The 27,385-nt window shown below is 35.1% G+C and overlaps 11 protein-coding genes and 3 non-coding genes across 16 annotated transcripts; 12 read left to right on the forward strand and 2 right to left on the reverse strand.

Annotated features, from left to right (window-relative positions):
* Positions 1 to 1,732: 1,732 nt before the first annotated feature.
* On the forward strand, positions 1,733 to 1,887 carry R07B1.20. Its single transcript, NR_071891.1, has one exon. It is a non-coding gene; the product is annotated as an Unclassified non-coding RNA R07B1.20 (non-coding RNA).
* Positions 1,888 to 1,983: 96 nt separating this feature from the next.
* On the forward strand, positions 1,984 to 4,514 carry vab-15 (Homeobox protein vab-15). The gene is made up of 4 exons (NM_077247.8): positions 1,984 to 2,208; positions 2,257 to 2,369; positions 2,421 to 2,632; positions 3,679 to 4,514. Exons 1-4 carry the CDS (start codon positions 2,000 to 2,002, stop codon positions 3,820 to 3,822), a joined length of 678 nt encoding a protein of 225 aa, NP_509648.1. The 5' UTR covers positions 1,984 to 1,999; the 3' UTR covers positions 3,823 to 4,514.
* Positions 4,515 to 5,279: 765 nt separating this feature from the next.
* On the forward strand, positions 5,280 to 6,045 carry lec-8 (putative galaptin lec-8). Its single transcript, NM_077248.6, has 3 exons — positions 5,280 to 5,336; positions 5,402 to 5,683; positions 5,731 to 6,045. Exons 1-3 carry the CDS (start codon positions 5,316 to 5,318, stop codon positions 5,968 to 5,970), a joined length of 543 nt encoding a protein of 180 aa, NP_509649.1. The 5' UTR covers positions 5,280 to 5,315; the 3' UTR covers positions 5,971 to 6,045.
* Positions 6,046 to 6,749: 704 nt separating this feature from the next.
* On the forward strand, positions 6,750 to 7,711 carry lec-7 (putative galaptin lec-7). The gene is made up of 4 exons (NM_001392828.1): positions 6,750 to 6,962; positions 7,010 to 7,098; positions 7,146 to 7,338; positions 7,382 to 7,711. Exons 1-4 carry the CDS (start codon positions 6,942 to 6,944, stop codon positions 7,616 to 7,618), a joined length of 540 nt encoding a protein of 179 aa, NP_001379074.1. The 5' UTR covers positions 6,750 to 6,941; the 3' UTR covers positions 7,619 to 7,711.
* Positions 7,712 to 10,931: 3,220 nt separating this feature from the next.
* Positions 10,932 to 11,147, forward strand: R07B1.22. The gene has a single exon (NR_071892.1). It is a non-coding gene; the product is annotated as an Unclassified non-coding RNA R07B1.22 (non-coding RNA).
* Positions 11,148 to 11,626: 479 nt separating this feature from the next.
* On the forward strand, positions 11,627 to 12,845 carry R07B1.11 (uncharacterized protein). The gene is made up of 3 exons (NM_001029665.5): positions 11,627 to 11,806; positions 12,431 to 12,562; positions 12,671 to 12,845. Exons 1-3 carry the CDS (start codon positions 11,664 to 11,666, stop codon positions 12,756 to 12,758), a joined length of 363 nt encoding a protein of 120 aa, NP_001024836.1. The 5' UTR covers positions 11,627 to 11,663; the 3' UTR covers positions 12,759 to 12,845.
* A 228-nt stretch (positions 12,846 to 13,073) lies between these two features.
* scav-5 (SCAVenger receptor (CD36 family) related) lies at positions 13,074 to 16,447 on the forward strand. The gene is made up of 12 exons (NM_077250.7): positions 13,074 to 13,218; positions 13,272 to 13,447; positions 13,494 to 13,644; positions 13,688 to 13,788; positions 13,833 to 13,902; positions 13,950 to 14,036; positions 14,219 to 14,366; positions 14,413 to 14,647; positions 15,309 to 15,400; positions 15,566 to 15,705; positions 16,002 to 16,075; positions 16,139 to 16,447. Exons 1-12 carry the CDS (start codon positions 13,102 to 13,104, stop codon positions 16,356 to 16,358), a joined length of 1,611 nt encoding a protein of 536 aa, NP_509651.2. The 5' UTR covers positions 13,074 to 13,101; the 3' UTR covers positions 16,359 to 16,447.
* Positions 16,355 to 17,669, reverse strand: gst-36 (putative glutathione S-transferase gst-36). Its single transcript, NM_077251.5, has 4 exons — positions 17,532 to 17,669; positions 17,070 to 17,162; positions 16,684 to 17,015; positions 16,355 to 16,548 (listed from the first exon to the last, which is right to left on the reverse strand). The coding sequence occupies exons 1-4, from the start codon at positions 17,662 to 17,664 to the stop codon at positions 16,474 to 16,476; spliced, it is 633 nt and encodes a 210-aa protein (NP_509652.2). The 5' UTR covers positions 17,665 to 17,669; the 3' UTR covers positions 16,355 to 16,473.
* A 270-nt stretch (positions 17,670 to 17,939) lies between these two features.
* Positions 17,940 to 18,159, forward strand: R07B1.18. The gene has a single exon (NR_071893.1). It is a non-coding gene; the product is annotated as an Unclassified non-coding RNA R07B1.18 (non-coding RNA).
* Positions 18,160 to 18,288: 129 nt separating this feature from the next.
* R07B1.5 (uncharacterized protein) lies at positions 18,289 to 21,256 on the forward strand. Its single transcript, NM_001375105.2, has 6 exons — positions 18,289 to 18,719; positions 18,766 to 19,037; positions 19,527 to 19,973; positions 20,268 to 20,326; positions 20,444 to 20,545; positions 20,931 to 21,256. The coding sequence occupies exons 3-6, from the start codon at positions 19,796 to 19,798 to the stop codon at positions 21,072 to 21,074; spliced, it is 483 nt and encodes a 160-aa protein (NP_001361817.1). The 5' UTR covers positions 18,289 to 18,719; positions 18,766 to 19,037; positions 19,527 to 19,795; the 3' UTR covers positions 21,075 to 21,256.
* Positions 21,257 to 21,363: 107 nt separating this feature from the next.
* On the forward strand, positions 21,364 to 24,283 carry R07B1.6 (uncharacterized protein). 2 transcript variants are annotated; one of them, NR_160850.1, is made up of 6 exons: positions 21,376 to 21,481; positions 21,837 to 21,895; positions 22,134 to 22,235; positions 23,822 to 23,908; positions 23,956 to 24,110; positions 24,155 to 24,283. NR_160850.1 is itself a non-coding variant. In NM_077253.4 (4 exons), the coding sequence occupies exons 1-4, from the start codon at positions 21,376 to 21,378 to the stop codon at positions 22,628 to 22,630; spliced, it is 411 nt and encodes a 136-aa protein (NP_509654.1). In that variant the 5' UTR covers positions 21,364 to 21,375; the 3' UTR covers positions 22,631 to 22,787. The 2 variants fall into 2 exon arrangements, 1 of the variants encoding a protein (NP_509654.1); NM_077253.4 differs by lacking the exons at positions 23,822 to 23,908; positions 23,956 to 24,110; positions 24,155 to 24,283 and adding an exon at positions 22,487 to 22,787 and having other exon boundaries at positions 21,364 to 21,481.
* Positions 23,829 to 24,283, forward strand: R07B1.7 (uncharacterized protein; the record flags this gene model as incomplete). Its single annotated transcript, NM_077254.4, has 3 exons — positions 23,829 to 23,908; positions 23,956 to 24,110; positions 24,155 to 24,283. Exons 1-3 carry the CDS (start codon positions 23,869 to 23,871, stop codon positions 24,281 to 24,283), a joined length of 324 nt encoding a protein of 107 aa, NP_509655.3. The 5' UTR covers positions 23,829 to 23,868.
* A 247-nt stretch (positions 24,284 to 24,530) lies between these two features.
* Positions 24,531 to 25,510, forward strand: R07B1.13 (C6 domain-containing protein). The gene is made up of 3 exons (NM_001392829.1): positions 24,531 to 24,676; positions 24,721 to 24,875; positions 24,927 to 25,510. The coding sequence occupies exons 1-3, from the start codon at positions 24,565 to 24,567 to the stop codon at positions 25,068 to 25,070; spliced, it is 411 nt and encodes a 136-aa protein (NP_001379492.1). The 5' UTR covers positions 24,531 to 24,564; the 3' UTR covers positions 25,071 to 25,510.
* On the reverse strand, positions 25,341 to 27,363 carry pugs-5 (Protein upregulated in glial subsets pugs-5). 2 transcript variants are annotated; one of them, NM_077255.5, is made up of 7 exons: positions 27,264 to 27,363; positions 26,839 to 27,217; positions 26,529 to 26,647; positions 26,285 to 26,481; positions 25,999 to 26,237; positions 25,729 to 25,952; positions 25,341 to 25,669 (listed from the first exon to the last, which is right to left on the reverse strand). In NM_077255.5, the coding sequence occupies exons 1-7, from the start codon at positions 27,306 to 27,308 to the stop codon at positions 25,595 to 25,597; spliced, it is 1,278 nt and encodes a 425-aa protein (NP_509656.2). In that variant the 5' UTR covers positions 27,309 to 27,363; the 3' UTR covers positions 25,341 to 25,594. The 2 variants fall into 2 exon arrangements, with proteins under 2 accessions (NP_509656.2, NP_001417868.1); NM_001430924.1 differs by having other exon boundaries at positions 25,539 to 25,680.
* Positions 27,364 to 27,385: the final 22 nt, after the last annotated feature.

Genomic DNA, 27,385 nt, shown 5'->3' on the forward strand with positions numbered 1-27,385 from the left:
TCATATTCACACTATCTACATACTTTATTGTGAGTGAAGTTTTTTTACATAACACAAGTTGGCTCTGCATTCGACTATTTTCCAATGACCCACAATGCAACGTCTGTTTTCAATTTTAATTTGTCGCAACAGTTGGAGGTCCTCACCGGTCTATGTTGTTCTTACTAATCGTTGCGAGTGGCGCCATCTAAATCAACAGTGTCTGTCATCTGACACGTGTCACACCTCCTGAGGTCTTCCGGAATTTCTCAAATCGTAGGAATCGTCATTTGTCATTATTTCCTACTTTTGCTTATTTGAGTGGCAAATCTTTAATTAAAATTAAAGATAATGTCAAGGATTTCAGCTAAAACAAGTTTGGCTTCTTTTAATTGAGTTTAAGACGGAAAATTAGGATGTTGGAATTGCTGTACTTCACCGTTTGAAAATAAATAAGGCAGCAATTTTTGAATTAGATACCGTGAATTCTCAAATTATACGACGTTTTAAACTAGCTTTTCAGAGTTTTACTTTGAAAATAATAATTCCGAATACTGTTTGTCTCATAGAAATGGAACAAACATCTATCGATTTCTGAGCATCTTATTAACGACTCATTTCACTGTATTAGATTTTTGTATCCCACTCTTGGTGCTTTTGAAACATTTGCACTTCTCCTCCCGCGTGCACTTGACGATGGATTTGATAGCGAAATTGATGGTGATCAATTCTGATAGACATGCAATCAACGTGTTGATCAGACAGCATGAAAAGACAACATTCAGATAGATATTGGATCCCGCCCTCTGTCTTATTCGTGGCCACCCCGAGCGGTGGGAGGCTGAGTCTTCTGTGTGTGTGACGGGAGGAGGCATACGGTAGTTAATTGTTTTCGGACGAGGGCCAACAATCTGAGAGGCGGAGTCACAAAAAGAATAGCACCCCTATTGCACACTTTCTTTTCACTTTTGATTTCTGTGCTCTAATTGGGGATACTACTTTTCTATGCTTTCCAGACGATGGTAAACTTCTAGAGCGGCCAGTTTTCACAATGGCTCTTTTTGTTTTATGGCTTGAGCATCATTTCCTGTTCTCGAACTTGCCAGTTAGTAATAAGTTAATAAGCTAATGAGCCGGACGTACCCAATAAAAGTGTAATTTCAAGAGTGTGGAAAATGAGGGACTCAAAAATATTTGTGATAATTGTTGCGTCGTAAAACTCTCTACGCCCCGTTTTGGCTCTCATCACATAATGACATAATTACTTTCTTGTGGGTTGGTGGTAACAGACAAGTTTCAAAAGGAGAAAGCCAACCTCACAACTCTAAACAATTATGTTTTGTTGGCTCGAATTCCAACAATTCCAACAATTCTCCTTCCTCACCACTACCAACTTCATTTAGTTCCAATTTCCCCCGTTTGAGTTGATGAGACGTTGATTATTTTGGTGTTGTTGCCACTTCTTTCATTGTTTTTGCTTTTTGGCGCCTCTTTGACACCTCCCTCTCATCCCATCTGAATCAGCTAATGACGATATTGGATAAAGCTATAAACGGAGATCGATGTCACGTGGCAATAAATAAAGCAAGGTGCTAATGTCATTAAGGATTGCAATAAGCGCGTGGTGTTATATTGGTCAACACATCTGCTTATAAGGGGCTCCTCCTTTTATTTTCCAGCAATGATTCCTACCGTAAACCCCATCTGATTTTTTGTTTGCTTTGCAATTTATCCTATCCTTAAGCGATGCGCACCACTTCCCGCCTTCTTATACTTCCTGTCGCCGTTTCATAGAGGCTCATAGAGCTTTGACTATTAATTACAAGAGTATCCTCTCCGTCGCTCCGTTTTCTCTAAATCCCTTCTTTTGCTCAATTATTATTACGGTAACATATGTTGTTACGCATTCAGTGTTCCCTCATCCTTTGCAGATTATTTTTATGATCAATTCTCTCTAATCCGTCGTAATGAATCTTTTCTCAAAGACATTGATTATTTTATTACAGATATTATTAGAACAATGGTGTCGAAAGATGAAAAACCAAAGCAATCAGGATTATTCAGTGTAGAGAGTCTACTTGAAACACCCAAACAAAAATGTCGTGAAGATTTACCAAAACCTACGCCAATTACGCCAAAAACTCCTATGCTAATACCAGGATTACATCCTATGACTCCATACTTCGGCGCTCAATTGGATCCTGTGATGATATATTTCGCTCAGACCGGGTAAGTGAACAACTTTTTTTAGAAGTCAATCATTCTATTGCGTTTCAGAAACCGGCTGCCAATAGTAAGCTCCGACAGTTCACCTGAATCCTGTGCCTCGTCTCCACTGTCTATGCAACATTCACTTCAATGGCTATCATCTCAGCGAGAAGATTCACCAAGTAAGCGAAAATCCAAGATTCGTTTCCTTTTCAATTAATTGGCGTTTACAGCTAGCGATGACGCCAAGATTCAAATAGGGCTTTCCAAGTGCATGTTAAGGAAACACAAGAACAATAGAAAGCCACGTACCCCATTCTCTACTCAACAACTTATTTCTTTGGAAAGAAAGTTTCAATCAAAACAGTACCTGTCAATTGCGGAAAGAGCAGAGTTTAGCGCATCATTGCAATTGACAGAGACACAAGTCAAAATTTGGTTCCAGGTTAGTATTAATTTTTCTCAGCACTCGAATGCAGTCCTGAACAATTCATTAAATCATAAGTGACAGTATGCCTCTCAATAGATTCTATCAATAACTTGACACGCTCCTCATAATTATGGTGTTCGTAAATGCGTTGCGTATCCCCTTGCCTTCTCGTGATCCCGCCGATAACATTGACCTTCACGTCTCTCTGTAATTCTTCTCCAACCCGATCCGATTCATGGAATAGATTCCAGAACGGAATTCTTCACACCTGTTGTCAAAACGATCTTATCTTTTGGGCTGAAATAAGAAGAAAAACAAAAAAAGCCGACACATAGGAAGATAAAATGCTCGTTCATTAAAAAAGGTGACTAACGAGATCTGACACTTTCTCCTTTTGCATTCCGTCTGACTTGTCAAGTAGCTGTTGTGTTGTGACAGCTGTCTTTTCTCCTGTTTCTACAGTATCAATATATTTCGGATCAGGCGCGTGGTGTAGTGGTGGCAGATGATGGCGCGGTTAATTGACCTTCATCATCACGTAATTGGTAAATATTGCAACTGCACATCTTCTTGAATCAATTCATGTGAAGGGGGTCCAACCTATCCTTCAAATTTTCGGTTCGGGGGAACGTACACAATGGTGTCAATGACGTAAGCTAATTGTCACATAGTCATCTGCTCATACATGCTTTATTTTGGTTTCTCAATCAGTCAAATATGTGATTGCCCATAAAATTAGACGAAATACCATTACGTTGTGAGGGAATACTTCTTTACCATCTGCATCTACAACCTTGATTTACTATTTCCAACACATTAACACCTGTCAATTTTTTTTAGTTTTCTTAGTATTCAGTTTCACAACAAAAAAAACCAAGGTCAATGTTATCAGAATCTATCAAATTTCCCTCAATAAGGTGTTAATGATATGATAAATGATCTAAAAGATTGCGGAATTTGGCAATGAATTTGAAGTTGCGGAATTTGATTTCACAGCTTGACGCCAAAAATATAAAGAAAAAGAAAGTTTTGGAAACATTAATTAAATAGATCAATTACAGAATCGAAGGGCTAAATCAAAAAGACTACAGGAAGCTGAAGTGGAAAAAGTGAAGTTTGCACAGGCCAGTGCTTACGCAGCAGCTGCAGTTGGCGGAGCACCAGATCCATCCAGCATTTTGGCATTTTACCAACCTCAGTGGTAGTGACCGCATAACATCACTTCCTTTTCCGCGGTGACAGAAATACCCACCGTCATGTCTACAATGCATGCCTTAAACCGTGCCTTAAAGATAGGCAAGACCTACTTTGCCATAAAAGTTACTGTGACTCCACTAGAGAGGTTGCCTTTCGAACAAAGTAGGCATGCTTTGTAGACACGTATGTGGGCATTTTTGTCTTACTGTATAATACTTATCCCTCCCAAAACCTAGTCTCTAAACCAGCCAATAAGTCATTTCACAAAATTGTTAATTACCATTGAGCCTACCAAAATTGAATGATTCCTTCACACCTCTTGATTGGCCTCAAAAACAATGCTCAACATTCAGTTATTAGTCCGGTTCCAACAAAAAAAACTATATGCAATTCCACATTCCTGAACTTGTTCCCCATTTCTTTCACATTGTGTTGTGGGCTAATTCGCTTTTCATTTTGCACATTTTCTTTATTCGTTAGCAAACTGTTTTATTAATCATCTAAAGTTGCAAAATACATGTGATCTCTTTAAAAATGAATAGGTTAAAAACTTAAATGTTTAGCGCCACTTGTTTATATTTCCTTATGTCATTCTCCCTGTTTTTATGTTTCCCAATACACTAGCTTTTGCTTGTAATTTTGCTTACAGAAACAATTTTTTTTTAATTTACTGTAATAAATAATAATGCAAACATTAATATTCATTGTTAATTATTCTGCGAAAAAACTGTAATCAGCATGTAAACAAAAGAGAAATTGAATTAAAATACAAATTGCAAATCCTTTGTAGTCATAAAATTGTAGTTCGTAAAAACTTAAAAACGATGTTTAGCCAATACTTTAGTCACCATTTAAAATTGTTTCGTTTCCTAAGTATTACGCTTTTCACAATATTTTATGGACTAACCAGTTTTGAAAAGCTACAGTACCAACTTCTTTTGCCAATTAATTATAAGAAACTTGGTAAAAGAAAAAACTACCTAATAACAGTTTCAGACGACTGTAATTTAACTTGGAAACGCTGTCCTGTTGATAATAAATCTTGCGATTGGCATATTGGTACTATTTCCGGCCAATCAAAAAATGAGTCACTTCGTTCTTCCACAACGTCAAACTGTTTGAAATGTGAATCAGCAAAACGATAAAATAAATCGAAGCGCCTCATTACTTACTCGCCTCATTTGCGACACAGTGAAATTAAAGATCGATGTTAAAATTCCTTGAAATACCATCTTATTTTTTCAATATTCTAAAAGTCACGACACGTTGATTAGCAATAACATTTGACTCCTCTTATCACCGAAACTCAACATTTCACAGCTCTTTCTCAAATTCTCGATTTCTCAACTTCTCACAAACGTCCATAATCTATCTGTCAAACATTGGTTTTATCGAATGATTAATGCAACGTTGAGTGTTCAAACAAACGAGTCGTATAAAAAGGAGGTACAATATCTAAAAGAACGCAGTACTGCAAACCGTCTTCCATCTATCATCAACCATGCATACCATTAATAGCCCGGTCAGTTAACTTTCTAAAACTTTTATCATACCATGTTATAGAAATAATAAAGTTATACTCTTCAGGATGTTCCAAGCGCTCATGCTATCCGTGAGCAACTTCGTGCTGGATCTGAAATCCATGTCCGTGGTCATGTTACCCACAAGCACCACAAAGACTTTTCTGTAGAGCTTCTCTCTGGACCCCATATCGTTCTTCACGTCAACTTCCGTTTTGAGCATGACCACATTGTTGCAATGAATACTTGCACAAACGGAGCATGGGGAGCCGAAATCCGTCACCACAACCCGCTCAAGCACCACGATCACTTTAACCTCTCCATCCATGTTCACGAAGGATACTATCATGTAAGCGATGCAATCATCGAAAAGTTGGAATTATGATAACATTTCAGATCTCTGTGAACGGAGAGCACCTCGCCGACTTCCCACACCGTTTCCCAGTTGAATCAGTTCAAGCAATTGGACTCAAAGGAGCCGCGCATATCGATGAGATCTCTTTCTCTGGATTTGAATTTGGAGTTGACTGGAACTCTCAACATGATTTTGGACATGCTGGCTACAATTCCTATGGTACTGAAACCTATGTTGCTCCAGTTTTCCAAGAGACTCACTCCTACAACGCCTACTTCTAAAGATTTTGTAAATTGTGTCAGTATGAATTATTGTTCTTTTAATTCTGAGTGATTCACCAATAAACATTCAATTGGATTTTTTTAAAGCAACATCAAATCAGAATAAATAAAGATATGTGTTGAATAGCGAACTTTGAGTTCTTGTAAATTAGACTCGCAATTTCCCAAAACAACCAAATTTTAAAATGAGACGTCTTGAAAACATTTCAGAAAAAAAAGTTACCACAGTTCCACGTTTAGAACAATGCCCATTCTGGCTGAAAATTCACATTACAAAGTTCGACCTTTCGGAAATGAACATTTATGGAAATTTTTTTACTGCACATGGACGTAGTTCACTACGTGTTGTTCAGTAGGTTAAGGTGTTTTTTATGTCAACGGGTCCACAAATTTAGTATTATTTTGTCCATAGATACAATTCAAGATATGAACCGAAAGTAAGTGATTTCTTTCCAATGGAAAAATCTTTCAAATTATATACTCAAAACCAACGCAAAGAAAATATACTCGAAACCAACGCAAAATGTAATTAGAAACTGGTTCATCGTTATTCAACAGCTAGAAACTTTCAAATTCACTTTTACTTCGAAATCTGAAACCACCTTGCCAGCATCTATTCCGTTTTCGAAATGTTTCCTTATCATACAGTCTAAAAAGTCAAAATACAAAAACCCTAAACGACATTCGCACCTTATGATTGCGTAATGCAAACATCTCAAAAATGCCCGAAAGTCAGTTCCATTCCAGCAACAAAGTTCTATTTTACTATTTCGGCAACAGGCAATTCTTGAGACGATGACTAAGGTCGAGTAAGAAAAGATCAAACATTTTCAAATAATGTTGACACACAGCTCGACGATGATGACAAAAAGTAAACATGGTTCGCAACCGGGAGCACAAAAACAAGGTGAAAAGTATAAAAAGTGAGAAAAAAATGGTTAAGTTAAGTTGAAACAACTATTCGAGACAACATGTATGTTATTGAAAACCCGGTAAGTAGACTGTTTTGTAAGTTTTTCAGTGCCTTGAAATTTTTCAGAAAGTTCCGAGTGTGTATCAAATTGAGGAAAACCTAAAAGCAGGCGTTGAAATTGAAGTAAATGGAGCTGTTTTGCATGGGAATGACAGGTATTCGAATTTTCAGTAGTTTGGCATAATTGTTTATTTATTTTCAGGGATTTTGCAATCGAACTTCTCAGTGGTACCAATATAGTTCTCCATGTTAAATTTGAGTTCAATGGAGAACATTCAATTGTTTTGAACAGTCTAATAAATGGCGAATGGGGCCCTCAGCTCCGACATAGCCACTTTCTCAAACGTCATGATCCTTTCCATGTCAGAATTTATGTTCACGAGGGATACTATAATGTTTGTTTGGTATCAGTTTTCACTGAGAATTATATTATTTCAGATAACTGTGAACAGTGATCTATTGGTTGAGTTTGATCATCGGTTCCCGGTCGTAGCAGTGCAAGGAATTGGAATCAAAGGATCAGTCGATATTGAATCAATTGTGTTCAAAGGATATGAGTTCAAAACAGAGTGGAAAAAGCGTCATGCAATTGTAAATGAGGCCGTGTGTGAAGCATATGATACCGTGACAAACGCTCCATCAGTTGTTCAAATTGAGGGAACTCAACATTATTGATTAGCTATATGTATACCATTAACTTACTATTCCTGAAGAAACGTATTATATGTTTTGTTTCCTGAATAAATACACATATCAAAAGTTTTGTTATAAATGTTATTATTCTAGTTATCAGAACCTGATATAATGAAATAAAAAGCAGGAATAAAACTTACATGTTTGGTAGATCGTGAGCTCGCAAGCTAATTGTCAAAACTACAAAAGCAATGTAATTTTCATCTGTCATAAACAAGCGCTAATATTCAGAAAAGCAAACAACAATAAAAAATGCGAATATTTTTCGTAGCTGTACATAGTACTACTATGACAGTAGTAGCCCAACATTTTTCATGGATTAACTCTCCGTAATTAGCTAATATTTTAATTTTTTCAAAGTCTTGTTTTATTCAGTCTAAGAAATAATTATTCCGAAGTATAAAAATTCAGAAAGGAGTCAAGTTTTTGTTACAAAAAATGTTTAGCATTTTGGAACAAAGCTATTACAAAAAACTACCAAAATTGTTTTGGCATGTTTTATTCTTCCATTTTTAGCTCCCAGTCACATTATACTTCATCGGGCAAATTATAAAGTTGCTTGCACATGAGATTCAATCATTTTAAATATTCAGATCAATACTAAACATAATAATTGTTTTTAATCATTGCTTACAACAGCCGAACAAATTATTTCTCTGTGCTTCAGTATTGAATGAGGGTCTCACTTTCTCAATTAGACAAACTTGTAGTAACTCAAAATAATGAGGAATAATGTCATTGAAAAATGACAGATCGATGTTCATTTTTCTCAAAACGTCATGTTGGTTTTTCCAACTTTGGTTTGTAGCTACCCCGTCGAAGAACGGATTCGATTGTAGCTTTTTGTTTGCTTTGTTCCACTTTCTTACATTTTCTTTGCACTTTTGAGCTATTTCTGCACTTTTCCGTTCTCACTTTTATTACCCGCATTTAAAAAAGGTATCTTTCTTAATTGAAAGTCACCATAAAGTGCAATCCGCTAGACCACAAAATAAGGCGGCAACAAGGAAAAATTCATTAGTCTACTACAACTACTGCTCATTTTTCAAGTACTACGCCTTCCAACTTGTTCATTCAATCCTCCACTCTTTCAACTTTTTCCATTCTATCTTAACCCGAATAGAGGAAATGGTAGCGTGAGCGTTTTTGTCTATTTTGTTTTGTTTTTTTATAGTCTAGATCGCAATTCATTTTGTGAATGCTATGTTAGCCTTCTAACCTCACTGCGGACCAAGTGCGTGTAGAAGAAAAAAAGGAATCAATTCATTTCCGACATCATAAATCATGCCTCAAAATGTATCCCCCAATTTTTATGCGGTCTCTATGCGACCTCTTTTGTGTATTCTCTTTTTCTCATCAATTTTTTTATAAAGCAAAAAACATAACAGAACCTCCTTATCCATTTCATACTGCTCCATCTCTTCCTTTCTCATCTTTCCATTTTATATCTCGATATGCAAAGAGAGGTAGAAATCAAGATTTTTGATCTCATCATATCTGTGATCTTCCAACATCTCTCACTCACGCCTCTTAATAGTTTACTAAGAGAACGTTCTTTAATTTTCAATTTAATCTCTCATAGAGTATAATGTCTGCCGAAATGGGATGCACATGCATAGTTCATTCAATTTTGAATTGCACCCATAAGGCGAAAGAAAATTGGGTTTCAGAAGGGAGAAAACTTATTCCCGGTTTGCTGAGTTTACCAACTTTTTCCCCAAAAACTTTTATTTGCTTTGTCTTCCAAATACCGCTGATGGAAGCAATGATGTCAGTGTTGAGACGCCTATTGGAGAAATCGGGAACATTGTGTTTTTAATTTATTATTAGTATTCGTAATTTTCATTCTCAAACTTGCATAACTGATATGGCTTGTCAAAAATGTCTTTTTTAGTTTTTTTTAAACAAGAATTTGAAAATAGTTTAGTTAATATCATAATGAACATGTCTCGACTAAGTCAATTGCAATATGACCTACAGATAAAATATAAGTTTTGTACTTGTCGAGGTTCCACAAATGATGACCACAAATAATGATTTCTCCCTTATTAGTTTTTTCCACTTGTGACTAGAAATGTTTATCTGAATCTCTTAAGTTCGAGATTGCCTTGTTTTTCATGGCAATAAAACTCAAGACGACAAAACGAGACAAGATTTGAAAGGCAATAAACGCAATTAGGAAAACACTTCAGCCGGTTAGATTCCCATTTAGCTTGTGAATCTCTAAAGCATCAACGAAACAAATATTTCAGGAACAACTTTAAAGATGACTTAACTGTTAGAAAGCAAGTGAAAATTGCTACCTTGTTGATGATGTTTTTCAAGACAACTTGAAAATTTAAAGGATCATTAACGGTCTGGACTATTGGGAACGATTCAATCCAAAAAATGCAATTTCGTAATGGGAATCTTTAACAAAACGATGTTATAGTGTTTTTTAATTATCGAAAAATTACACTATTTCAACCAACATCTCAAATTTTGCCAACTTCTCCGTATCACAGATTTACAAAATTTGAAATTTTAGCTAAAATCGGTGTAATTTTTTCGAAATTTTGAACCGCCATAAAAAATTTTGAAAAAAATTTGAGCAGTTTCCGTTCATTTGGGCACAATTTGGGTCTATACGTTCATAATCGTCCAAACAGTTAGTCTTCCTTTAAACAACAATTGAGTTTTTTTTTGATTGACGGAGTGATTTTTACCTTAAATGAGAAAATATATGAAGTATAGAAGACATACATAATTCACTGCTCCAGTGTCATTTAAATTTATTCATTCGACGTCTCAAAAGTTCAAATCAAAAAAATATTAGTTTGTAACTAGTGACTAACATCTTTTCTTTTTGGATTTCAACTTTTTGTTAAGCTTTGCACAGAGTGTCTCTACAGTATCTTAGTTCTGCCTTTTGTTTGTTAAATTAACCTTTTTGATTTTTAAAAGTTACTCGACATCATCTATTTCTGTGTCTCTTTGCAGGCTCGAACTGCAAACTGTACGTCAAGTATCAAATAAAAAGATTGAGTAAACTTGATCTTAGCTCAAAGTTTGCTTGGCTGACTAACTTAAAAAAGTAGTGCTACCGACTGGTAAATATGTTCTCATACATGTGCTCTATATAACGCAATGATCATTTCACATTCACTTTTATTCCCCCTTACAACATTTTTCTTGTCATTTTTTTTCAAATATAACCAGCCAGAAGATCTTCTTCACGCCTTCATGACATCCACTCAAGTGTCATTGAAATTCAACGCTGAAGCAGAAATGAAGCAGAGCTCCGATAGCCTTTCATTTTTTTGTCAATTTTTAGCCACGCATATCATAGTGTTTTCACACACAAGCTAGTATTTTTTTCACTTTTCTGAAAAAAAAAGCTAAATTATATTTTCCCTTACTAAGCCTTTTATAATTTGTTCCCTTCATCGCTCCACCAAATGAATTCAGAATATAGGATTTCTTTATACACACAGCTCTCCAATTTCCTAACCTGGGAGGCTGCGGACCCGATTGGGATTTGGATTTGGGTCGGGCGACCAGAAACAAAAAACACAGAAGGCCGTCGTTTCCATCATTCTCTCCTCGCCTCATTTGTTTATTTCAACTTACAACCAACCCGAAAAACTCTTCCTCGTGTCCCATCGTCCCTCATGGCCTGGTTTTTCTTTGTTTCCTTTTTTGCAAAAAACAAATAGATCTGCGTGAACTTTGAATCTGAGAAAAGAAACAACTTTCAGCTATTATTCATATCGTTTTACCCCACACTTTGTATTGTTTCCACTTCAATTATTTTCATGGACATAACGTTCCAGATGTAATGTATGTGCATCCGAGAACAAGTTTCTCTTCTGTCTTTTCTTTTCCACTGGCCTCTCCCGTCGTTTTATGCGTTTAAAAGGGAGTTGGAGCAAAAGCAGTTTGTATTTGTGTTCTCTAAAATTTCTTTGCCTCGAAATGCTCTTCCATTTTTAATTTCTAGTTGTTTTTTACAGAATGATCTTAATCTGAACAGTCGAAGATTTCAAAAATGTATTATCTCTTTGTTGGATTTCTCGCTCCTGCAATCCTAATTCTTATTCTTGGACTGTTCGCCTGCTTGAAAAAAACTACAAGTACCAGATTTGATGACAAAGACTATCAATCAATTTACTCAACTGATGAGAATCAAGTGTAAGTGTAGTTTAAGTGTTGAAGAAAAAATCGAATATGCACCTATAATAAGATTAGAACACACTTTAAATGTCTCTGATTCATCAATTTTTATGAACAACGTAATACATACATGACATGTTTGTAGAATGCCATAATATATTTTTGAGAATAATCAATTTAGACAAATGATAAGTTAAGAAAAATCCTAGCTGACTTATTTCAAAGCATTCATTTCAAGGGTGATACGATCCTCGTATAAAACTATTACTCATTGTCAGTCTGCCATTGTGCTCCAGTTCTGAAATATATACGGTGGTCAAAATGTCGTTATATCAAATGTAATTTTAAAAATAAGATACAAAATTTTTTTAAAAATAGTCTTATCGCATTTTTTTTTCTTTACACATTTCCTCAATATATGTCGACGCAGAAAAATAATTGTCTATCAGTATAAAGTTTGGAATATCTCACAATAAGAATAACAATAAAAATATTGTAACTATAACAATAACTTTGTTCCAACCTATCGATATTTGTTTATACAAAGAATTCGAAATGTGAAAGGTTGATTTTAAACGTTTTAAACATTCGAACTATAAAACTGGATTAATTATACCAAGGTTGAAAACACAATCTTTCCAGAAGAATCCGCATGCCAGCCTATGATTCCCGAGGCGTCAATAGTTATCAAATGATTTACGAAAACCAGCATTTTGTCGACTACAAACATCCTCCAACGTATAACGAAGTGATTCGCCATATCGCTAATACCAAGTAAGCACTATACATGTTTTCAATATGACCGTCAACAATGTATATACGACGTCAAAACATTCTCTTGCACGGATCTTCTCAAATTCAATTAAATTTTTTTTTCTGCAGACCTCCGAGCCGCCACTTGCCTCCAAACCAGCCGCGGATACTGGAACGAGGAGTGCCGCATCAAAAACAACAAACAACAATTTATTAATGTGTATACATTAAATATTCGATTGCACAATAATTGTGCTTTTAATTAACTTTTTATAAATAAACGAAGTAAAACACGAAAACCCAAAAATTATAAAAACATGCTCTTACAATTAAACAGCAACGCCTTTTAACGTGATTTGTGCTGGTTAATATCATGAGCTGGAAATGCAATTGATCACTGGGAAAGGTGTTAAAAAGTGGTTCGACTAGCTATTTTTACTGATAAGCTACTCGTCGCCTATGTGGTACATGTCTATTACATATAATTATGCCAGCTTTACATGTAGTTGATAAGAAATATCATATAGTTAACATTTCCTTCGTTGACACTGCAGGGAAACATGGTTTCAATCAAACGGTATGAAATTATCTCTTTCGTCATTGCTGCTTTCTTTTTTTTATCCGGTCTTAGTATGTGGATAGCTTTTTGGCCAATTTTCAATTCTGAGTTACGGAGTGTATGTTTTATCTTAGGATAACGTAATCATATACATTGACTCAAATTATTCAGAATTACAAACTAGGAGCAAATGATGACGGGTCCTTACATTATGCCGCATTTTTATATGCAAATCCACCAATGAAAAATGTTATGAAGTTCAATTTATTTAATGTCACAAATCCTGATGAAGTTAAGTACCTTGGTGCAAAACCGGAACTTATTGAGGTTGGCGGCTACGCGTTCTTGTGAGTCCTTTTTTAGCGAAATGATGTTTCATTAAAAAAAACGCAGAGAATCCGAGCAGAAGAAATACTACGAGTTTAGTAGTGACAAAACTAAAATGTTCTACCAAAACTATAAACAATATCACTATAGCGAAGTAGATAATGATGCGGGATACAATTACAATGATAAAATCATGTTTCCTAACTCAATAGCCGAGGTAAAAATATTTCAAACACAAAGATTATTAATATTGAATTCAGGGAGCAGTTTCAACAGTATTTGGACCACAATCAGAGTTTAGTCCCACGGCAAAAATCCTTGTTTCAATTGGCCTAGTTATGCTTGGGGAATACCCTTTCATGTGAGAAAACTTGGTTTCAATATTTTGAAAGTTAAAATGTTCAGCTCAAAAACAGTGAAAGATGTGTTGATGGATGGGTATGAAGACCCATTGCTGAGTGTTGCACATTCCGGGGTAATTGAACAATTTGAATGCAATCATCAAACACTAGTATTTTTCAGATTTTCATATCACTTGTAAATTTCTACGGTTATGGGAGTCAGTTAAATTATATACCGGAGATGAAAACATTTGCATATCTTTCTGGGGTGTGTGAGTTGAATTTGGTTAAATTTTCCATGATATTGTTACATGACAAAACATCTAGTTTTGACAGCGAAGTCTTTTAATTTCAATTTGGAGTTAGTTGAATTTTAGAATATTCAACAAGTAATTTTTATACATTTTTCAACATGCTATGTTTAATCATTTTTATACAATTACTTTTTAGTACAATAATTCATACGACGAAAATTACTGGATAAACACAGGATACAATGATTTTAACAAACTGGGTTTTGTGGAAAGTTGGGCAGGATTGGAGCAACTACCAGCATCTTTTTGGCCAACGCTTGAAGCTAGACAAATCAAAGGCCCAGGTTAATAATTGACTGAATTTTTGTGGTATGACGTGATTTTGTTTAGATTCTGGAAGTTTATCTAAAATCCATCTCACAAAAACTGATGAACTGCCGTTTTTCTTATCTTTTATGTGCCGGTCATTCAAGCGAACTTATTGGCAAGATGGATTGGTAGATGGTATAAAGACCATGGCATTTGCAGTTCCTTATGAGGAGTTTGATACGACTTTGGAAAAAAACGCGGGATTTCGATACAAGAATCAGGAGAATGTAGATTACTTCCCAGATTGGTGTGATAAGTAAGCTATTGTCAAAAATTATAATGCTCGATCGACAATAGACCTTCTTAAAAACACATTGGCCACTTTTTTGTGAACTTATTGCAACAATTTGAAGTGTTATCTGTGCACTCAAATCTAAAAGTATTTTTAAGAAATTGAACATGTTATTAGTAATTTTTCTCACCTCTCTGAGAGCTTTAAAAGTGTTTTGTGGTTCAGAATACTATTTAGAGTAAAAGTGTGTAAAACTTTCACTAGTTCATTTATTGAAAACTGTGAATTGCGACTTTTCAATTTTCTTTTCTCCATTTTTTCCAATTCAAGTAATGAACTTCTTAGATAATTTTCGAAAGAATTTAGAAAATAATTCGAAATTTCAGGTTACTGTTAGCTAGAAAAGGGCTGAACAATCCCTCGGTATATTGTTAGAAACGCGCAAATTTGATCTATGAAAACATTGTCTTTTCACATAATTAAACATGCTACATGTTTAGATCTAATGATGCCTTGATAATTGAATTTGCGGTGATCTGGACTTTATAGGAACATATAGACTTTCGTTGATTCTTTTTTCTCTGTCTCTCACCAAGCACCCAAATCCTGTATCGCGTCAACAGAACAATGCGGTTCAGGGAAATCCAAAAACAATAATTTCATTTATGATCTTTTCATCTTTCAGGAACACAACTACTTCATTGTCACAATGCCAAAAAACGGCAAACGGTACTTTTCTTTTGCCGCCTGGAATTTTCCCACTCGTCTGTTATCCGGGTTTGTTTTTTCTCTTCTACCATCTACTTTTCGGAACCGTATTTGATAGTTATCTATCCGCTTCGACAAAGACCGATGATCATTCCCGACATCCGCGACATTACAGGCTATTTCAGAAGCACATTAAAAACGATTAGCCTGTTACCCTATGATTTCGTTTTTCAGGTCATAATGCGCAGCCGCCATTTACAGTTCTAGTGTCACCCCCGCACTTTTTATACTCTCCTCCCGAAGTTCAGCATCATCTTTCTGGGATGAACCCAGATCCAGAAAAGCATAAACCAATGGTTTTTCACCAAGAAAAAGTAAGATTGATATGATATAAGAGTGTTTCAGGAACTTGAGTTATTATCATAAAGGGGGCCTGAAAATAAAAATTAATATATTGAAAACATATATTGACACTTTTTCATTGAGCAGTAAAATATAAAAACTAAAATTTTCAATTTAATCACTGGGGGTGAACAAAACCTGAAACGTTTAGAAGTTTGAAATGTTATTTGGTGGGAATTAATATATATGAAACTGTATATTTGTTCAGATAAATTTACAAAAAACGTATTTCAACTCGTTTTGTACACGATAAACAGTCTCATTTTAGACCTCTGGCACCGCTTTGCAAGTCGACGTTAGATTCCAAGTGAACTTACCGGTTGTGAACAACAAAGGATCAATGTAAGATTATCATGTCATCTGACTCAGTTCATGAGTCTATTATATTTTTTTAACTGGTTTCAGAATGTCATCACAAATGCCCAATGTGATCATTCCGTTGTTTTATGAGGACTCACATGCTCTGGTCAAAGACTTTGTAATGGACACTGTTTGGCTCGGAGTTATCATTGTTCCCAGGATTATTGAATATTTGAAATTTGTATTGATTTTTATATCCATTTGCATACTGACAACACTTTTAGTTATACGGGTCAGAGTCAAGGGAACGGTGTCAGTCGTCTGATAAAAAGCGTTTATTATTACCATTCAATGTACAATAATAACTTTTTTCATGAAAAAATAAAGGTTCAATAAAGAGTCGCAGCTACTATTTTTATTTGTCATGATTGTGCAATGCCTTAAGCTGGGGTAGCTTTTCTTTGGGAGACGTACTTCTTGATATTTGGATGGTTGAATACACGGTTGATAAGAGCCTGAAAATTGTCATGGAAAACTTAAACTCGAAAATTGAGAAACGTTAAAAATGCCATATACTTTTTGACAAAATTACCATCACTTATATACATGTTTAATCAAAAAGCAATTCTAAACTCTCAAATGTCATTTACCAAAATGTGAGGGTAGGCATCAAGAGCATCTGGGCTTCCGTAATCAATGAGCTTGGAGAAACTTTCAGCCGCAAAAACATCAACCCAGGTTTCGCGATCTCCAAGGAGCAGGCCATTATTTCCATTTTCCAAGAGGAACTTCTCGACAATTGGAGCATATTTCTCAACATCTGGGAGAACATTCTCCTTGAAGAATTGTTCTTTGTTAGCCTGAATCATTCCGAGCAAGACTCGGGAAAACTTTCCCATTCCGGAAGAGCTCATGAATTCTTGAATAACTTCAGCAATCATATCCAAGCGAGCACAGTCCACAGCATTGGTTCCCGCGCGGTCTGATAACGTGGCAATATGATTTTCGAACATGTTCATTTTCTTTAGCAACTTACGGAACTGATGTCCGAGATAACGAGCGATTGCTGTAGTTTGGCTAATTTTGACACCATCAATTTCAAGAACAGGAACCTGTCCGAGCGGCATCTCTGTAAAAATGCGTCACAAATCGTCTATTGAAGCGTAGCTTTAGTTAATTATCAATTTGTTCCGAAAAAGACAAGTGTTTTCATTTGATTGTCTCCATGTTGATCAGGTTGAAAAGATGCATGACTATACTGAAGGAAGACCAAGCTATATGATCGAATAAACGGGAACCATTCCGAGAAAAAAGACAAAGAACCTCTGCGGCAGGCATGATTTCAAGTTTCTATGAGAACACGAAATATCGAGTTTAATTTTTTTTCCTAACAAAAAACATTTAGACTCTATGTTTTGATGTCTAGACGTAAAAATCATTAATCGTGAAAATGGCTGGCAAAAATGACTTAGCCCTTTTCAAGATCGAGTTTCCTCACCGGATTTCAAAACTCCCCACTGCTCCATTCCAAAGCGCTCATCATCAAATTTCTCATCAGCAAGGTGGAAGAGCAGACGAATTGCCTCCCCTCGTCCACGGACATCAAAATAATAAAACTTGAAATGAGGCATTTTTTCTGAAAATGGCAATGTTTATGAAAACTCATAGTCAGCAAAAATAACGGTTTTGAAAGCAGAGGTTTCATTCAGCGTATAAGTAAACAAAAAGAAAATACATCAAAGCATATATCAAACATTTTGCAGTTTCGTCAGCAAAATGCTATCATAAGCGTGCATATTGTAAGATGATAAGATCTAAAAAGTGATGATGATAAACTTGGCATTTTTACGTTTTATACCTTCTAGGAATTTTCTAGAAACTCTAAGAAAACGTTCACGTGAGAGGAAAAAAATGAGAGTTTCCTAAAAATAGAGCTCAGCTTTCGCGCCGCAGTCACTGAGAATAATGCATCACAGACCACATGTTGTTTGGTGAAAACGGAAAAACAACGGAGGCAACGCATTCAAACATGAATTTTTCATAAAAAGTAATGTATAATATACCTCTCTCAAACTTTTCACTATGATTTCCGTGCTGCGGTGCGAAAAGAGGAAAAACCAAAAACTGTTTATTGTTCTCCAGTTTTCATATGGTTGGTTTTTGCAATTGGTTGATAAAACAATACGAGTCACACACTTTTTCTCTTCCCCCTCCTGTTTTTCGTTCCATTATTGGATGAGACTGAGTGGAGAGGAAGAGGTATGTCAAGAAGCACTCGAGTCTGAAAAGCAACGAAACAAGTCGCCAATTTTGGATGATGGAACGATGAATTGAGGATGGGATCTTCTAGTAGATCTTGAAAGAAACATGTTAAGCAACATCATGAACTACTTCGTATTTCCGAAGTTTCTAACAATAAAAATCATCAGAACAGCAAATCATGGAAACTTGATTCCCTTGATCTGTGCAAATGTCTTTGTGGAAAGCACCAGAAAATTAATAATCATCGTGTACAGTCTCCTCCCTCTATGCAGGCATTCACCTCAATACGAAAAAAAAAACAAAACCTTCTTCCGTTGTTTCCACATTCATCCAAATCATCAATTGACTTCAGCTTCGAGAAAGCCCACCTAGCCTCCTCCCTCTGCCGGACGCCGTCATGATGGTACTCGGTCATTATTCTCGGGTAATTATGTGTCTTCTTTTTCTTTCTCTCAATTCGTGTCTCTTAGCTAGTCCGCTAACCCATAAAGGAATTCAGCAAGGATCTCTCAATTTGCTTCTCACCTTATTCTTGGTTCATTTGCAATGTCACAGTGTTGCTTATTCATTCGCCTCACAAGCACTCTAGGAAAGATCAAATGACTATTCCTGTTGGGGGTAGTCCTTCGGCATCAATTGGCTTTTATTCGTCGCTTGATTCAGTTTCTTCATTTTTCAAAATGTTCACCTCGCCATTCACTACTGTTCGCATCAAGCTGCCGTCTTGGACAATGGGCAAAAAGTAAATTATTTTGAAAAATTTGAAGCTACATTCAGAATAATACCAAGAGAAAATATTGTTTTTCTGCAATAAATCAAAATTAAAGATAAAATATGCTGTTTTTCAAAAATTTTACAAAACTCAAGTTTAAAAAAGTACTAGAAACTTTACTTCCTTTTCACTGGAATAATTTAGTTTTAGTTTTTTATCATATACTTAAACATTGTCAAGTAACTTTCTTTGCTCTTATACTAATTTATATTTATTTTGAATTATTGTATTAAATCAACCACATTTTAAATTATGCTTATGATTGAATTTTTTTTAACGATGTCCTATACGTGTAACTATTTTTTCAAGTATTTACACAGATTAAGTCAGTACAGTCAAGAAATAATGCTTGAGATCTATCTAATTCACGTCTAGGTACTTTAGTTGCTAGAAAGCCGATTATTCTTAAATTTAGAGCTTCACAAGCGTATTTATAATCATGAAAACTGTTTTTTGAAGCACCGTCCACTTCACGTCACATCACATTATGGGCTCGTCAAGCAGCACCGCCTGTCAATGGGAGGAGCCAAAATGTTTTGTCTAGACAAATTGGCTTAATGGAGAAGATCAGAAACATTTTGTGACCTACTAGCAAGCACTTCAAAAGGGAACTCTAAACTATGTTTTCTTGATGTCTCAAAGCATCGAAAGATTACGATTCATTGCAACTTTGCAAAATCTAAATTATTTGGTCTTCTTGCGATTCAGATTAATTTTAGAAAGCAGTTATGGAACTACTTTCATTAGCAATCCTGAGCTCTTTCTTTGCTGTTGCTAATCAATGTGCCGCAACAAGTCCTGTTACATCTCCAACCACCACTACCACTGAAGCATCGGTAACAACTACGATTGCGACTAGTACAAGCACAACAACAGTAACTACTACAACGACTGTAGTGACTGCAGGTAACTTTCATTTAAAAATAAGATTGGCATTGCTTCTATTGAGAGCCTAAGCTGTTTAATGAGTAGAAAAGCATTTGATCTGAGGTAGATTTTACAAATTCCATAGTAAAGACTCATATTGATCATTTTTGCCTACATTATTTATACAAAACACAGTTTGCATCGATGACTTCTTATGTTCGGATAAAAGTGGGTGAGAGAATTCAAAGTGGGAAAAGACATTAGACAACATTTCTGTGCGCATATCGTTCTTCAGTCTCTGATCGAAAAGTCTTAGAAATAGTTTATTTTCAGCATGTGCAACATGCACAACTGCCCAGATTGGAATTATCACTGGTAATGATGGAGATATGGTGGGTTCAGAATTAAATTTGAATTTAAAAGCTTTTTTTAAAAACAAATTGCAAGAAAAGCTGCCGACTTCTGTCGGAAACGTTCTCAGTTATAATATATGTGCAAGTTATTTTCAGACACCAACTTCTGCCATCACAACGGATGCCAGTGGATGTTCAGTAATCACCTACACATGTGAACGGACTCCGAATGTTGAAACCGATATTGTGCTCATTACTGTAAGTTACTATCGCATTTTTGGAGCACTGCGATTGAAAAATAGCACACTGAAAATAATTTGGGTACTTGTGTAATATACCCCCGCCATTTTAAAAATTAAACAAATTTCCATTAATTTAAATTAAACGTGATACCCATTTTCCTCGTTAGGCTTAGGAATGGTGTTTTCCTAAGCCTAAAAGTCCACACGTTTTATTTTATAAATTAAAAAATTAGTTTTTAAAATGGCGGGGGGTATATACACAAGTACCATAATTTGTTTAGAAATTTTCTAAAATTAAATCTTAGAAAGGTATCTGAAATTCTTGATTTTTTACTCCTAGTTCAAGTAGAAATACAACTTAAACAACATAGTTTCACTATGTCTTCATTTTGTATTTTCAGTTCTACAGTGATAGCCAAACTCCAACAGATGTTGGAACTGAAAACGGTGTTGGTACCGCAAATGTTGTCATGAATTGTGTTAACGGAGAATGGGTAAAAGATGGAATTGTGATAAATGATGTGGAGTGTCAAATCATTACTTAAACTGGGACAAAATTCAAATCTCAAGAGAACAAATGAACCATTTCAATCGGTAATATACTTTGTTTGTGATAGTTTTCATAATTTCGTATTTATCCCAGCAACACTACCAACGACATTTACTGTAGTAGGGGTCCAATGCTAACTTAATAAAAATAATAAAAACTTTAAATGTTTAATAAATTCGTTTTCATATCGAAATAATATCAAAGTTGTTTTTTTGTAGAAGTTGCAATTACTTCATAATTACCTATATTAAATTTGCTTTAAATTTATCTAATTTATTCGGAAATTTTCAGCACAAATGCATTTATTTTTTGCTCATATTTTAGCTGTTTCTATTGTTGTCAGAATAACAGACTCGTGTGCTGCCACGTCAGGAACAACTACTACAACCATCGCCCCAACTAGTGAGTTATCTTAAAAATTTTTCTTGTGTTCTAACAACGTGTATGTTATACTATTTTCTTCTAACGTTTTATTTGTCTTGTATTAATAGTCCGACTAACCTTTATTTAAAAAATTAGTGTATTAAAATTCTTCAATGTCCCACCCTACCCATGTAGATACTGAACATGGTTTGATATTGAACAATGTTGGGTAAAATACTTTGCACAGAATCCACCAAGTAACATGACGTCCTACAATCACATTGTACGAGTCGGTGAAAATCAGAGAAGCACACATTCAGCAGCTTAGTTCTTGCACCAGCATGTAATATCACAGTAACCAATAAGGTATTTTAATTAAAATTATTCTATTTAGCTTGCACAACTTGCACAACAGACCTCATTGGAATTGTTACTGGTAACGATGGTGACATGGTGAGTACTTTGAAAGATTTTATAAATGAATTGAATAACTTCCGAAAGTAACGGCATTTTTTCACGATTTTGTCCATATTAAATTATGACAAATAATGAGTAGATTATTATCGGTTAAAATATATAGATAAAAATAGAAAACTGAAATGCAAGTTAGTTATATGTGTAGCTTCTTTGAATGTATATATATATATATATATATATATATATATATATATATTTACATGCTCACTTTCAGACACCAACTTCTGCAATTACGGCGGACGCAAATGGATGCTCAGTCATAACGTACACGTGTGAAAGAACTCCTGTGGTCGCAACAGACGTAGTGCTAATCACAGTAAGTATAACTCAACGTGTACAAAACACTTGATTGTGATGAAACCTTGTTTTGTTTTTCATTCCTTGTTCTTTCTGGAGGTGCTATACGTAAGCTTGAATTGTCGGTTTCGTTGAAGTTTTGCGTGGAAACTCATTAAGCATTAAAAAAATCTATATTTCAAAATTTGTGTTACATTTCTTAATGTCATCAAATATAACTTTTTAAAAATTAACATATACTAAAATAGTGTTGTGATTTTTTATTTTCAGTTCTACAGTGATAGTCAAAATCCAACAGATGTTGGAACTGAAAACGGTGTTGGTACCGCAAATGTTGTTATGAATTGTGTCAACGGACAATGGGTGAAAGAAGGAATTGTAATAAACGATGTCGAGTGTCAAATCATTACCTGAAGGGTATAAGGTGTGAATATTAACAAATGCCATTATGTGCCTTCTTATACAAATGTGCTGACGATTCGACGTATAACAATCATTAATAGTAGGAACTGATTGCAATATATTTGTAATAATAACAGTACATTTGAATAATAAATTGTTTAACTATTAACCGATGTGTTACGTTTGGTGAAGTGACGTTTGAAACAAGCATTACTGATGTTTTCTGTGTTTCCTGTTTGCGTGAAAAGTTTTATTTGATGTTGTTATAATCAAGAATATACTTATCATTTATATATTTTAGTCAAGATAGTCTTATTAACCGAAGAATTAACAAAATCTAAGTGAGTTTCATAGGCAAGTTTTGTGCTTTGTTAATCGAAAAAGTCTTCAGTGTGTGATGCAAGAATTACTTACCTGATAACTTCTAACTATCCCGTTTGAAATAATTAAATCTTCCTACCGTTCATAAAATTAAGTCTTGGTAGTCAAAATTATTATTAAAGAGTCAAACAATTACTTTTCTAATTTTGAAATTTCCAGTTTGAATACAAACTTATAGAGAATGCAGGATAAATTTTTGATGTCTATTTTTTGATACAAGACTACTCGTTTTCACCTATAAAAACTGAAATTTTAGACAAAATGAACCGAATTAATGCCTTTTGATAGCCAAACTGGCTCTTGAACATGCTTAAACTTTTGTGGTGTTTCTGGTAAAATGGGGATGCAGTATTAATGGGAATGCAAGACTAATTGGGGGAACTGATAGAAAAAATACGGTAAGTGAAAAACTACTCCTCAGAAAATTTTTAACATAAAAAAAATTCATCACCAAAATTTAAAAGCATCGAAATTTAATGATGTTGAAATTTTCTTGAAAATTTTCCACAAAAATGTTTTAACTCATATGGCACACATAAATATACATGTTCAGAAACTTGACTGAGCAAATTGATAACAGTGTCTGTGTTTATTGTTTGAAGTGTAAATTATGTTATTAATCATGTTCCCCCGTTACTCGGGTTACTCGACTATATTGTCTGAAAAAGTTTGAAATAATACTTTCGAACAAATTGTTTTAGCATTTACTGTTTACAAATATATGTTGGTCCTAACATTTATTTCCTTTCAGTTTATAATGACGAATAATGTTTATTTTGTGAAACTCGAAACCATCCGAATTTATTTTAACTCTTTTTTTAGCTGACATCCCAACGTCTACTACTGACATCCCAACGTCTACTACACCAATGACAACTTCTGCTCCAACAACTACAATGCCTCGTACAGGTGAATATTGTTTTCTTTGCATAAGTAAACTAACTAAAATACTTCAGTGTGCCAATCTTGCACCCTAGACGCCACAACTGTCATAATGGTGCATCCTTCTGCCAAACCATTCACAAGTGACACTATCGACGACACACAAACTTGCGCAATTCGAACTTTGGTTTGCGATGCTAGATCACCTGGTGGAGACGTTCTAGTTTCGGTAGGAAGGGTTTTTTTCAGTATTTTTTACTATTTTTTTTCCAGTTTAATAGAGATGATTCTGGTTCTACTGGAGGTCCGAACACATTTACAACTATCCTTAATTGCAATGACGATATGCAATGGACATTGTCTGGAATTGTGATTACCGAGATTGAGTGTCAATCAGCATAACACGACGATTCACTCCATAGTTTATTTGATAAAAAGGGTAGTTTTTAAGTTTTTTTTTTGTTTACGACTACAAAACAATGCATTTATTTTCTGAATTTGAACCTAATCAATTTTATGATTGCTTTGAATATAAATAGGTTATTTTGTCTTTTTTTTAATACTGATGTTTAGAAGTTCATTGACTTCTTTGTTACCTCTATTTGGCATGATTTTTTTTCTTGAATATATATATCACAATGCCTTTTTTAAAGACTTAGTTTCAGCACCAGCCTTCTGCACGAATGAATCCCCTATTCACTTCTGCTTTAGTTGTTTTAGTTTTATTCACAAAAAGAACACATGCATGTGTTGCCACGTCACCAGGAACAGCTCCGACTACAGCAGCGCCAACCGGTGAGTACTAAAATTTAAAAATTTGTACACCCTCATGATTTCAGGCTGCCAAGCATGTACATTGGATTCTGTGCAGCAAATCATGATTAGTTTGGGAACGAAAGCTTTCACTAGTGACACTATCGATAACAGCGGAACATGTGCTATCAGAACATCGGTGTGTAACGGATTTTCTGCAGGCTCAGGTGTTTTGATTTCGGTGAGTATATTTGCATTGTTGTTGAAACAATGCTGAACACCTTGACTTCAGTATAATCGAGATGCAGCTGGTGTTGATGATGGTACCGATACAGTCACTTCAACTCTTGTTTGCAATGATGCCGGCCAATGGACAAAAACACAAAATGGGGTAACAGCGGTGATCACTGCATTTGAATGCCAATCAACGCCTTAATTTATTCATCAAAATAATAATCATAAACTGAGTCTGCCAATAATTTGAAAATTTACAATTAATTATTATATAGTCAAATATCAGTTAAAAACTCCTTTTATAAGCTCATAACTCTGATGATTGGGTAATAAATACCCTGACGTAGTTGTTTCGTAGTTTTTTACCTGTTTTCAATTATTAAAACTAAGACATATAATCCTGATTTCATTCAAATTTGTTTTTGAAGTAGAAATCAATTAGCCAAAATTGTTGTGTAAAACACTCCAAACTGCAAACATACTTTATTACTTGTTTTCTGTATATCTTTCAAAATACTTTTTTATCTCATAATTATTTTGCTTAACTTTCGGTTGAATGAGGTTTCTTTTATTCGTTGATTTTTTCTACATGAAGTTATGTAATTCATTTTTATCTTACAATCTTAATAAAAAGCAACATTTTTCCAGTGTTGGAAAACATATTTATAGAAAAATTGACATGTAAATATAAAGTTTGGTTCCTGAAAAAGCATGATATAGCAATTGTTAAGTGATAGTGATATTGTTCATCCAAAAAACACGACCGGCAGCTTCACTGGGTTGCATTAGACGCGGAGAATTCTGAAAAGCATCTAGAATTTTGTGTAAGATGTTTCAGTTTCATGACACTAAGTGATAACCTCTTTAAATCGAACAGCACTTGTTTTCGGTGGTTGCTCGTCTTTCACAGTTTCCATTTCAACTACTTCTTCTTGAATTTCAGGCCCTTGCTTTTCAGGTTTTTTCTCGATTTGAGTTGATTTTTCTACATCATTGTTGTTCTTTTTATTCGCAAAAAGACGTGTTGCTTCATTTTTTGCGGAATGTTCACAAGCACACATACATTGCCCATTAACAATTGCACCTAAAAATATCATCATATTTTTTAATCTTATGACCTGAATGTATACCAGGGGTATCGAATGTCAGTTGCGCAGGAGTAACTTGCTCCTGAATCTTGGCGGATGTTGGTTCCTCGTCTAAACTGCTGCTCATTTCAATGACCATTGCAGGAATGTGTGGGCTTTTCGATTTAACACACTGCAGAATTCCAGCTTGTACATCATTATCGTATTGCTCTCGAACACCGCACAAACAAGATCGAAGCCGAGATTTGTCGTTCATTCGACAGACACTTTGTTGGCGTAAACTGAACATGCAAATTAATTTCTTCTTACTATTAGAAAAACCACTTACTTTTGTATGCAAGCTCTCAAAGCATAATCCCGATTGTAGATCAACTGTATATATTCCGAATTCAAGTCTAGTGCTTGACGGTAACATGTAATTTCATCTTCATCCAGCATACACGATGATGTGAGATTGTTCTTTTTTGGGTCAGAAGCTCTCGCGATTCTCGAAATCCCACTTCCGAATACACGAAGGGCAGTGTTCTAAAAATACTCAATCACATAAACCAGCAATGACATTCAAAACGAACCTGTGTTCTGCAAACTCCTAGTGTGTCTAGGCTTGGTCGAGTGACTGAAAGCTCAGGTAATCCCCAGAGACGGTCGGCAAGATCAAATTGATAGATTGCACGGGCATATGCGGCATCTTCTAAACATGCTTATTGGTTTAACATGTAAAATTGAATATCCATATTCAATTTAAACATAAAGATTAAAATTTCCTGTGAAAAATATATGAACCAGTTGCATAATACAGAAGAAAAATGTGGGAATATTGATTGTTCGTGGCTTTAGTGACCATATATTAACAGAAACTAGCCCATTTAAATTGTTACTTACCGTCAAGAATACTTGGTCCGAAAAAGTTTCTCTTCGGCACAAATGGGGATCTAACAAAACATTGATCAAGAGCACTCCGAAAGTTCATAGATTTCTCGGTGAAAAACTTTAGCAAACTGTTGTACTTGACCATTGGCGGCTGAGTAACTTTTCTTGTTTCTCCGTCATTTGATGTTGATTCCTGTGGTGGCGAAATATGAGTTGCAGAAACTGATGCATCAAAGCATTCATCAAATATTTTCCGTTCTGTATGACAGGCCGGTCTTCTAACGCAAGATTTGAAAGCACTCTCCTTATATTGAAGGATCTGCTCAGTATATTCAGCTGCAGACTTTGCACATTGTTGGATAAGATCAGCGCAGTAGAATTGACCAGTTGTCTGAAATTGTGGAGTTGCTTTCTGTGGAAAAATGGATGTAACTAACCAGCTGCACGCAAGAGAAAAACAGAAGTAGAAGTAGATGTGTCATCGGAATGACAGACTTGGTATACTGTTGGATATTTGAATAGTCACGAAGTGTATACAACTGTATATCTTCCCTTTTTC

This window comes from Caenorhabditis elegans, chromosome X (assembly GCF_000002985.6).
Source record: "Caenorhabditis elegans chromosome X".
NCBI lineage: Eukaryota > Metazoa > Nematoda > Chromadorea > Rhabditida > Rhabditidae > Caenorhabditis > Caenorhabditis elegans.

What these genes read in the sequence shown, in the direction of transcription:
- vab-15 (NM_077247.8), top strand. Translation starts at nt 2,000, where the DNA reads ATGGTGTCGAAAGATGAAAAACCAAAGCAATCAGGATTATTCAGTGTA. An exon ending in TCAGCGAGAAGATTCACCAA is followed by an intron (nt 2,370 to 2,420) that starts GTAAGCGAAAAT and finishes TGGCGTTTACAG; the next exon opens with CTAGCGATGACGCCAAGATT. An exon ending in AAGTCAAAATTTGGTTCCAG is followed by an intron (nt 2,633 to 3,678) that starts GTTAGTATTAAT and finishes GATCAATTACAG; the next exon opens with AATCGAAGGGCTAAATCAAA.
- lec-8 (NM_077248.6), top strand. Translation starts at nt 5,316, where the DNA reads ATGCATACCATTAATAGCCCG. An exon ending in TGCATACCATTAATAGCCCG is followed by an intron (nt 5,337 to 5,401) that starts GTCAGTTAACTT and finishes TATACTCTTCAG; the next exon opens with GATGTTCCAAGCGCTCATGC. An exon ending in TTCACGAAGGATACTATCAT is followed by an intron (nt 5,684 to 5,730) that starts GTAAGCGATGCA and finishes ATAACATTTCAG; the next exon opens with ATCTCTGTGAACGGAGAGCA.
- lec-7 (NM_001392828.1), top strand. Translation starts at nt 6,942, where the DNA reads ATGTATGTTATTGAAAACCCG. An exon ending in TGTATGTTATTGAAAACCCG is followed by an intron (nt 6,963 to 7,009) that starts GTAAGTAGACTG and finishes GAAATTTTTCAG; the next exon opens with AAAGTTCCGAGTGTGTATCA. An exon ending in GTTTTGCATGGGAATGACAG is followed by an intron (nt 7,099 to 7,145) that starts GTATTCGAATTT and finishes ATTTATTTTCAG; the next exon opens with GGATTTTGCAATCGAACTTC.
- R07B1.11 (NM_001029665.5), top strand. Translation starts at nt 11,664, where the DNA reads ATGTATTATCTCTTTGTTGGATTTCTCGCTCCTGCAATCCTAATTCTT. An exon ending in TCAACTGATGAGAATCAAGT is followed by an intron (nt 11,807 to 12,430) that starts GTAAGTGTAGTT and finishes CAATCTTTCCAG; the next exon opens with AAGAATCCGCATGCCAGCCT. An exon ending in CGCCATATCGCTAATACCAA is followed by an intron (nt 12,563 to 12,670) that starts GTAAGCACTATA and finishes TTTTTTCTGCAG; the next exon opens with ACCTCCGAGCCGCCACTTGC.
- scav-5 (NM_077250.7), top strand. Translation starts at nt 13,102, where the DNA reads ATGGTTTCAATCAAACGGTATGAAATTATCTCTTTCGTCATTGCTGCT. An exon ending in TCAATTCTGAGTTACGGAGT is followed by an intron (nt 13,219 to 13,271) that starts GTATGTTTTATC and finishes CAAATTATTCAG; the next exon opens with AATTACAAACTAGGAGCAAA. An exon ending in GTTGGCGGCTACGCGTTCTT is followed by an intron (nt 13,448 to 13,493) that starts GTGAGTCCTTTT and finishes AAAAAAACGCAG; the next exon opens with AGAATCCGAGCAGAAGAAAT.
- gst-36 (NM_077251.5), bottom strand. Translation starts at nt 17,664, where the DNA reads ATGCCTCATTTCAAGTTTTATTATTTTGATGTCCGTGGACGAGGGGAG. An exon ending in TTATCTCGGACATCAGTTCC is followed by an intron (nt 17,016 to 17,069) that starts GTAAGTTGCTAA and finishes CCACGTTATCAG; the next exon opens with ACCGCGCGGGAACCAATGCT. An exon ending in ATGCCTACCCTCACATTTTG is followed by an intron (nt 16,549 to 16,683) that starts GTAAATGACATT and finishes GACAATTTTCAG; the next exon opens with GCTCTTATCAACCGTGTATT.
- R07B1.5 (NM_001375105.2), top strand. Translation starts at nt 19,796, where the DNA reads ATGGAACTACTTTCATTAGCAATCCTGAGCTCTTTCTTTGCTGTTGCT. An exon ending in AACGACTGTAGTGACTGCAG is followed by an intron (nt 19,974 to 20,267) that starts GTAACTTTCATT and finishes GTTTATTTTCAG; the next exon opens with CATGTGCAACATGCACAACT. An exon ending in CTGGTAATGATGGAGATATG is followed by an intron (nt 20,327 to 20,443) that starts GTGGGTTCAGAA and finishes AGTTATTTTCAG; the next exon opens with ACACCAACTTCTGCCATCAC.
- R07B1.6 (NM_077253.4), top strand. Translation starts at nt 21,376, where the DNA reads ATGCATTTATTTTTTGCTCATATTTTAGCTGTTTCTATTGTTGTCAGA. An exon ending in TACAACCATCGCCCCAACTA is followed by an intron (nt 21,482 to 21,836) that starts GTGAGTTATCTT and finishes TATTCTATTTAG; the next exon opens with CTTGCACAACTTGCACAACA. An exon ending in CTGGTAACGATGGTGACATG is followed by an intron (nt 21,896 to 22,133) that starts GTGAGTACTTTG and finishes GCTCACTTTCAG; the next exon opens with ACACCAACTTCTGCAATTAC.
- R07B1.13 (NM_001392829.1), top strand. Translation starts at nt 24,565, where the DNA reads ATGAATCCCCTATTCACTTCTGCTTTAGTTGTTTTAGTTTTATTCACA. An exon ending in GACTACAGCAGCGCCAACCG is followed by an intron (nt 24,677 to 24,720) that starts GTGAGTACTAAA and finishes TCATGATTTCAG; the next exon opens with GCTGCCAAGCATGTACATTG. An exon ending in GCTCAGGTGTTTTGATTTCG is followed by an intron (nt 24,876 to 24,926) that starts GTGAGTATATTT and finishes CCTTGACTTCAG; the next exon opens with TATAATCGAGATGCAGCTGG.
- pugs-5 (NM_077255.5), bottom strand. Translation starts at nt 27,308, where the DNA reads ATGACACATCTACTTCTACTTCTGTTTTTCTCTTGCGTGCAGCTG. An exon ending in TTTTCTCTTGCGTGCAGCTG is followed by an intron (nt 27,218 to 27,263) that starts GTTAGTTACATC and finishes CCACAATTTCAG; the next exon opens with ACAACTGGTCAATTCTACTG. An exon ending in TAGGAGTTTGCAGAACACAG is followed by an intron (nt 26,482 to 26,528) that starts GTTCGTTTTGAA and finishes GAGTATTTTTAG; the next exon opens with AACACTGCCCTTCGTGTATT.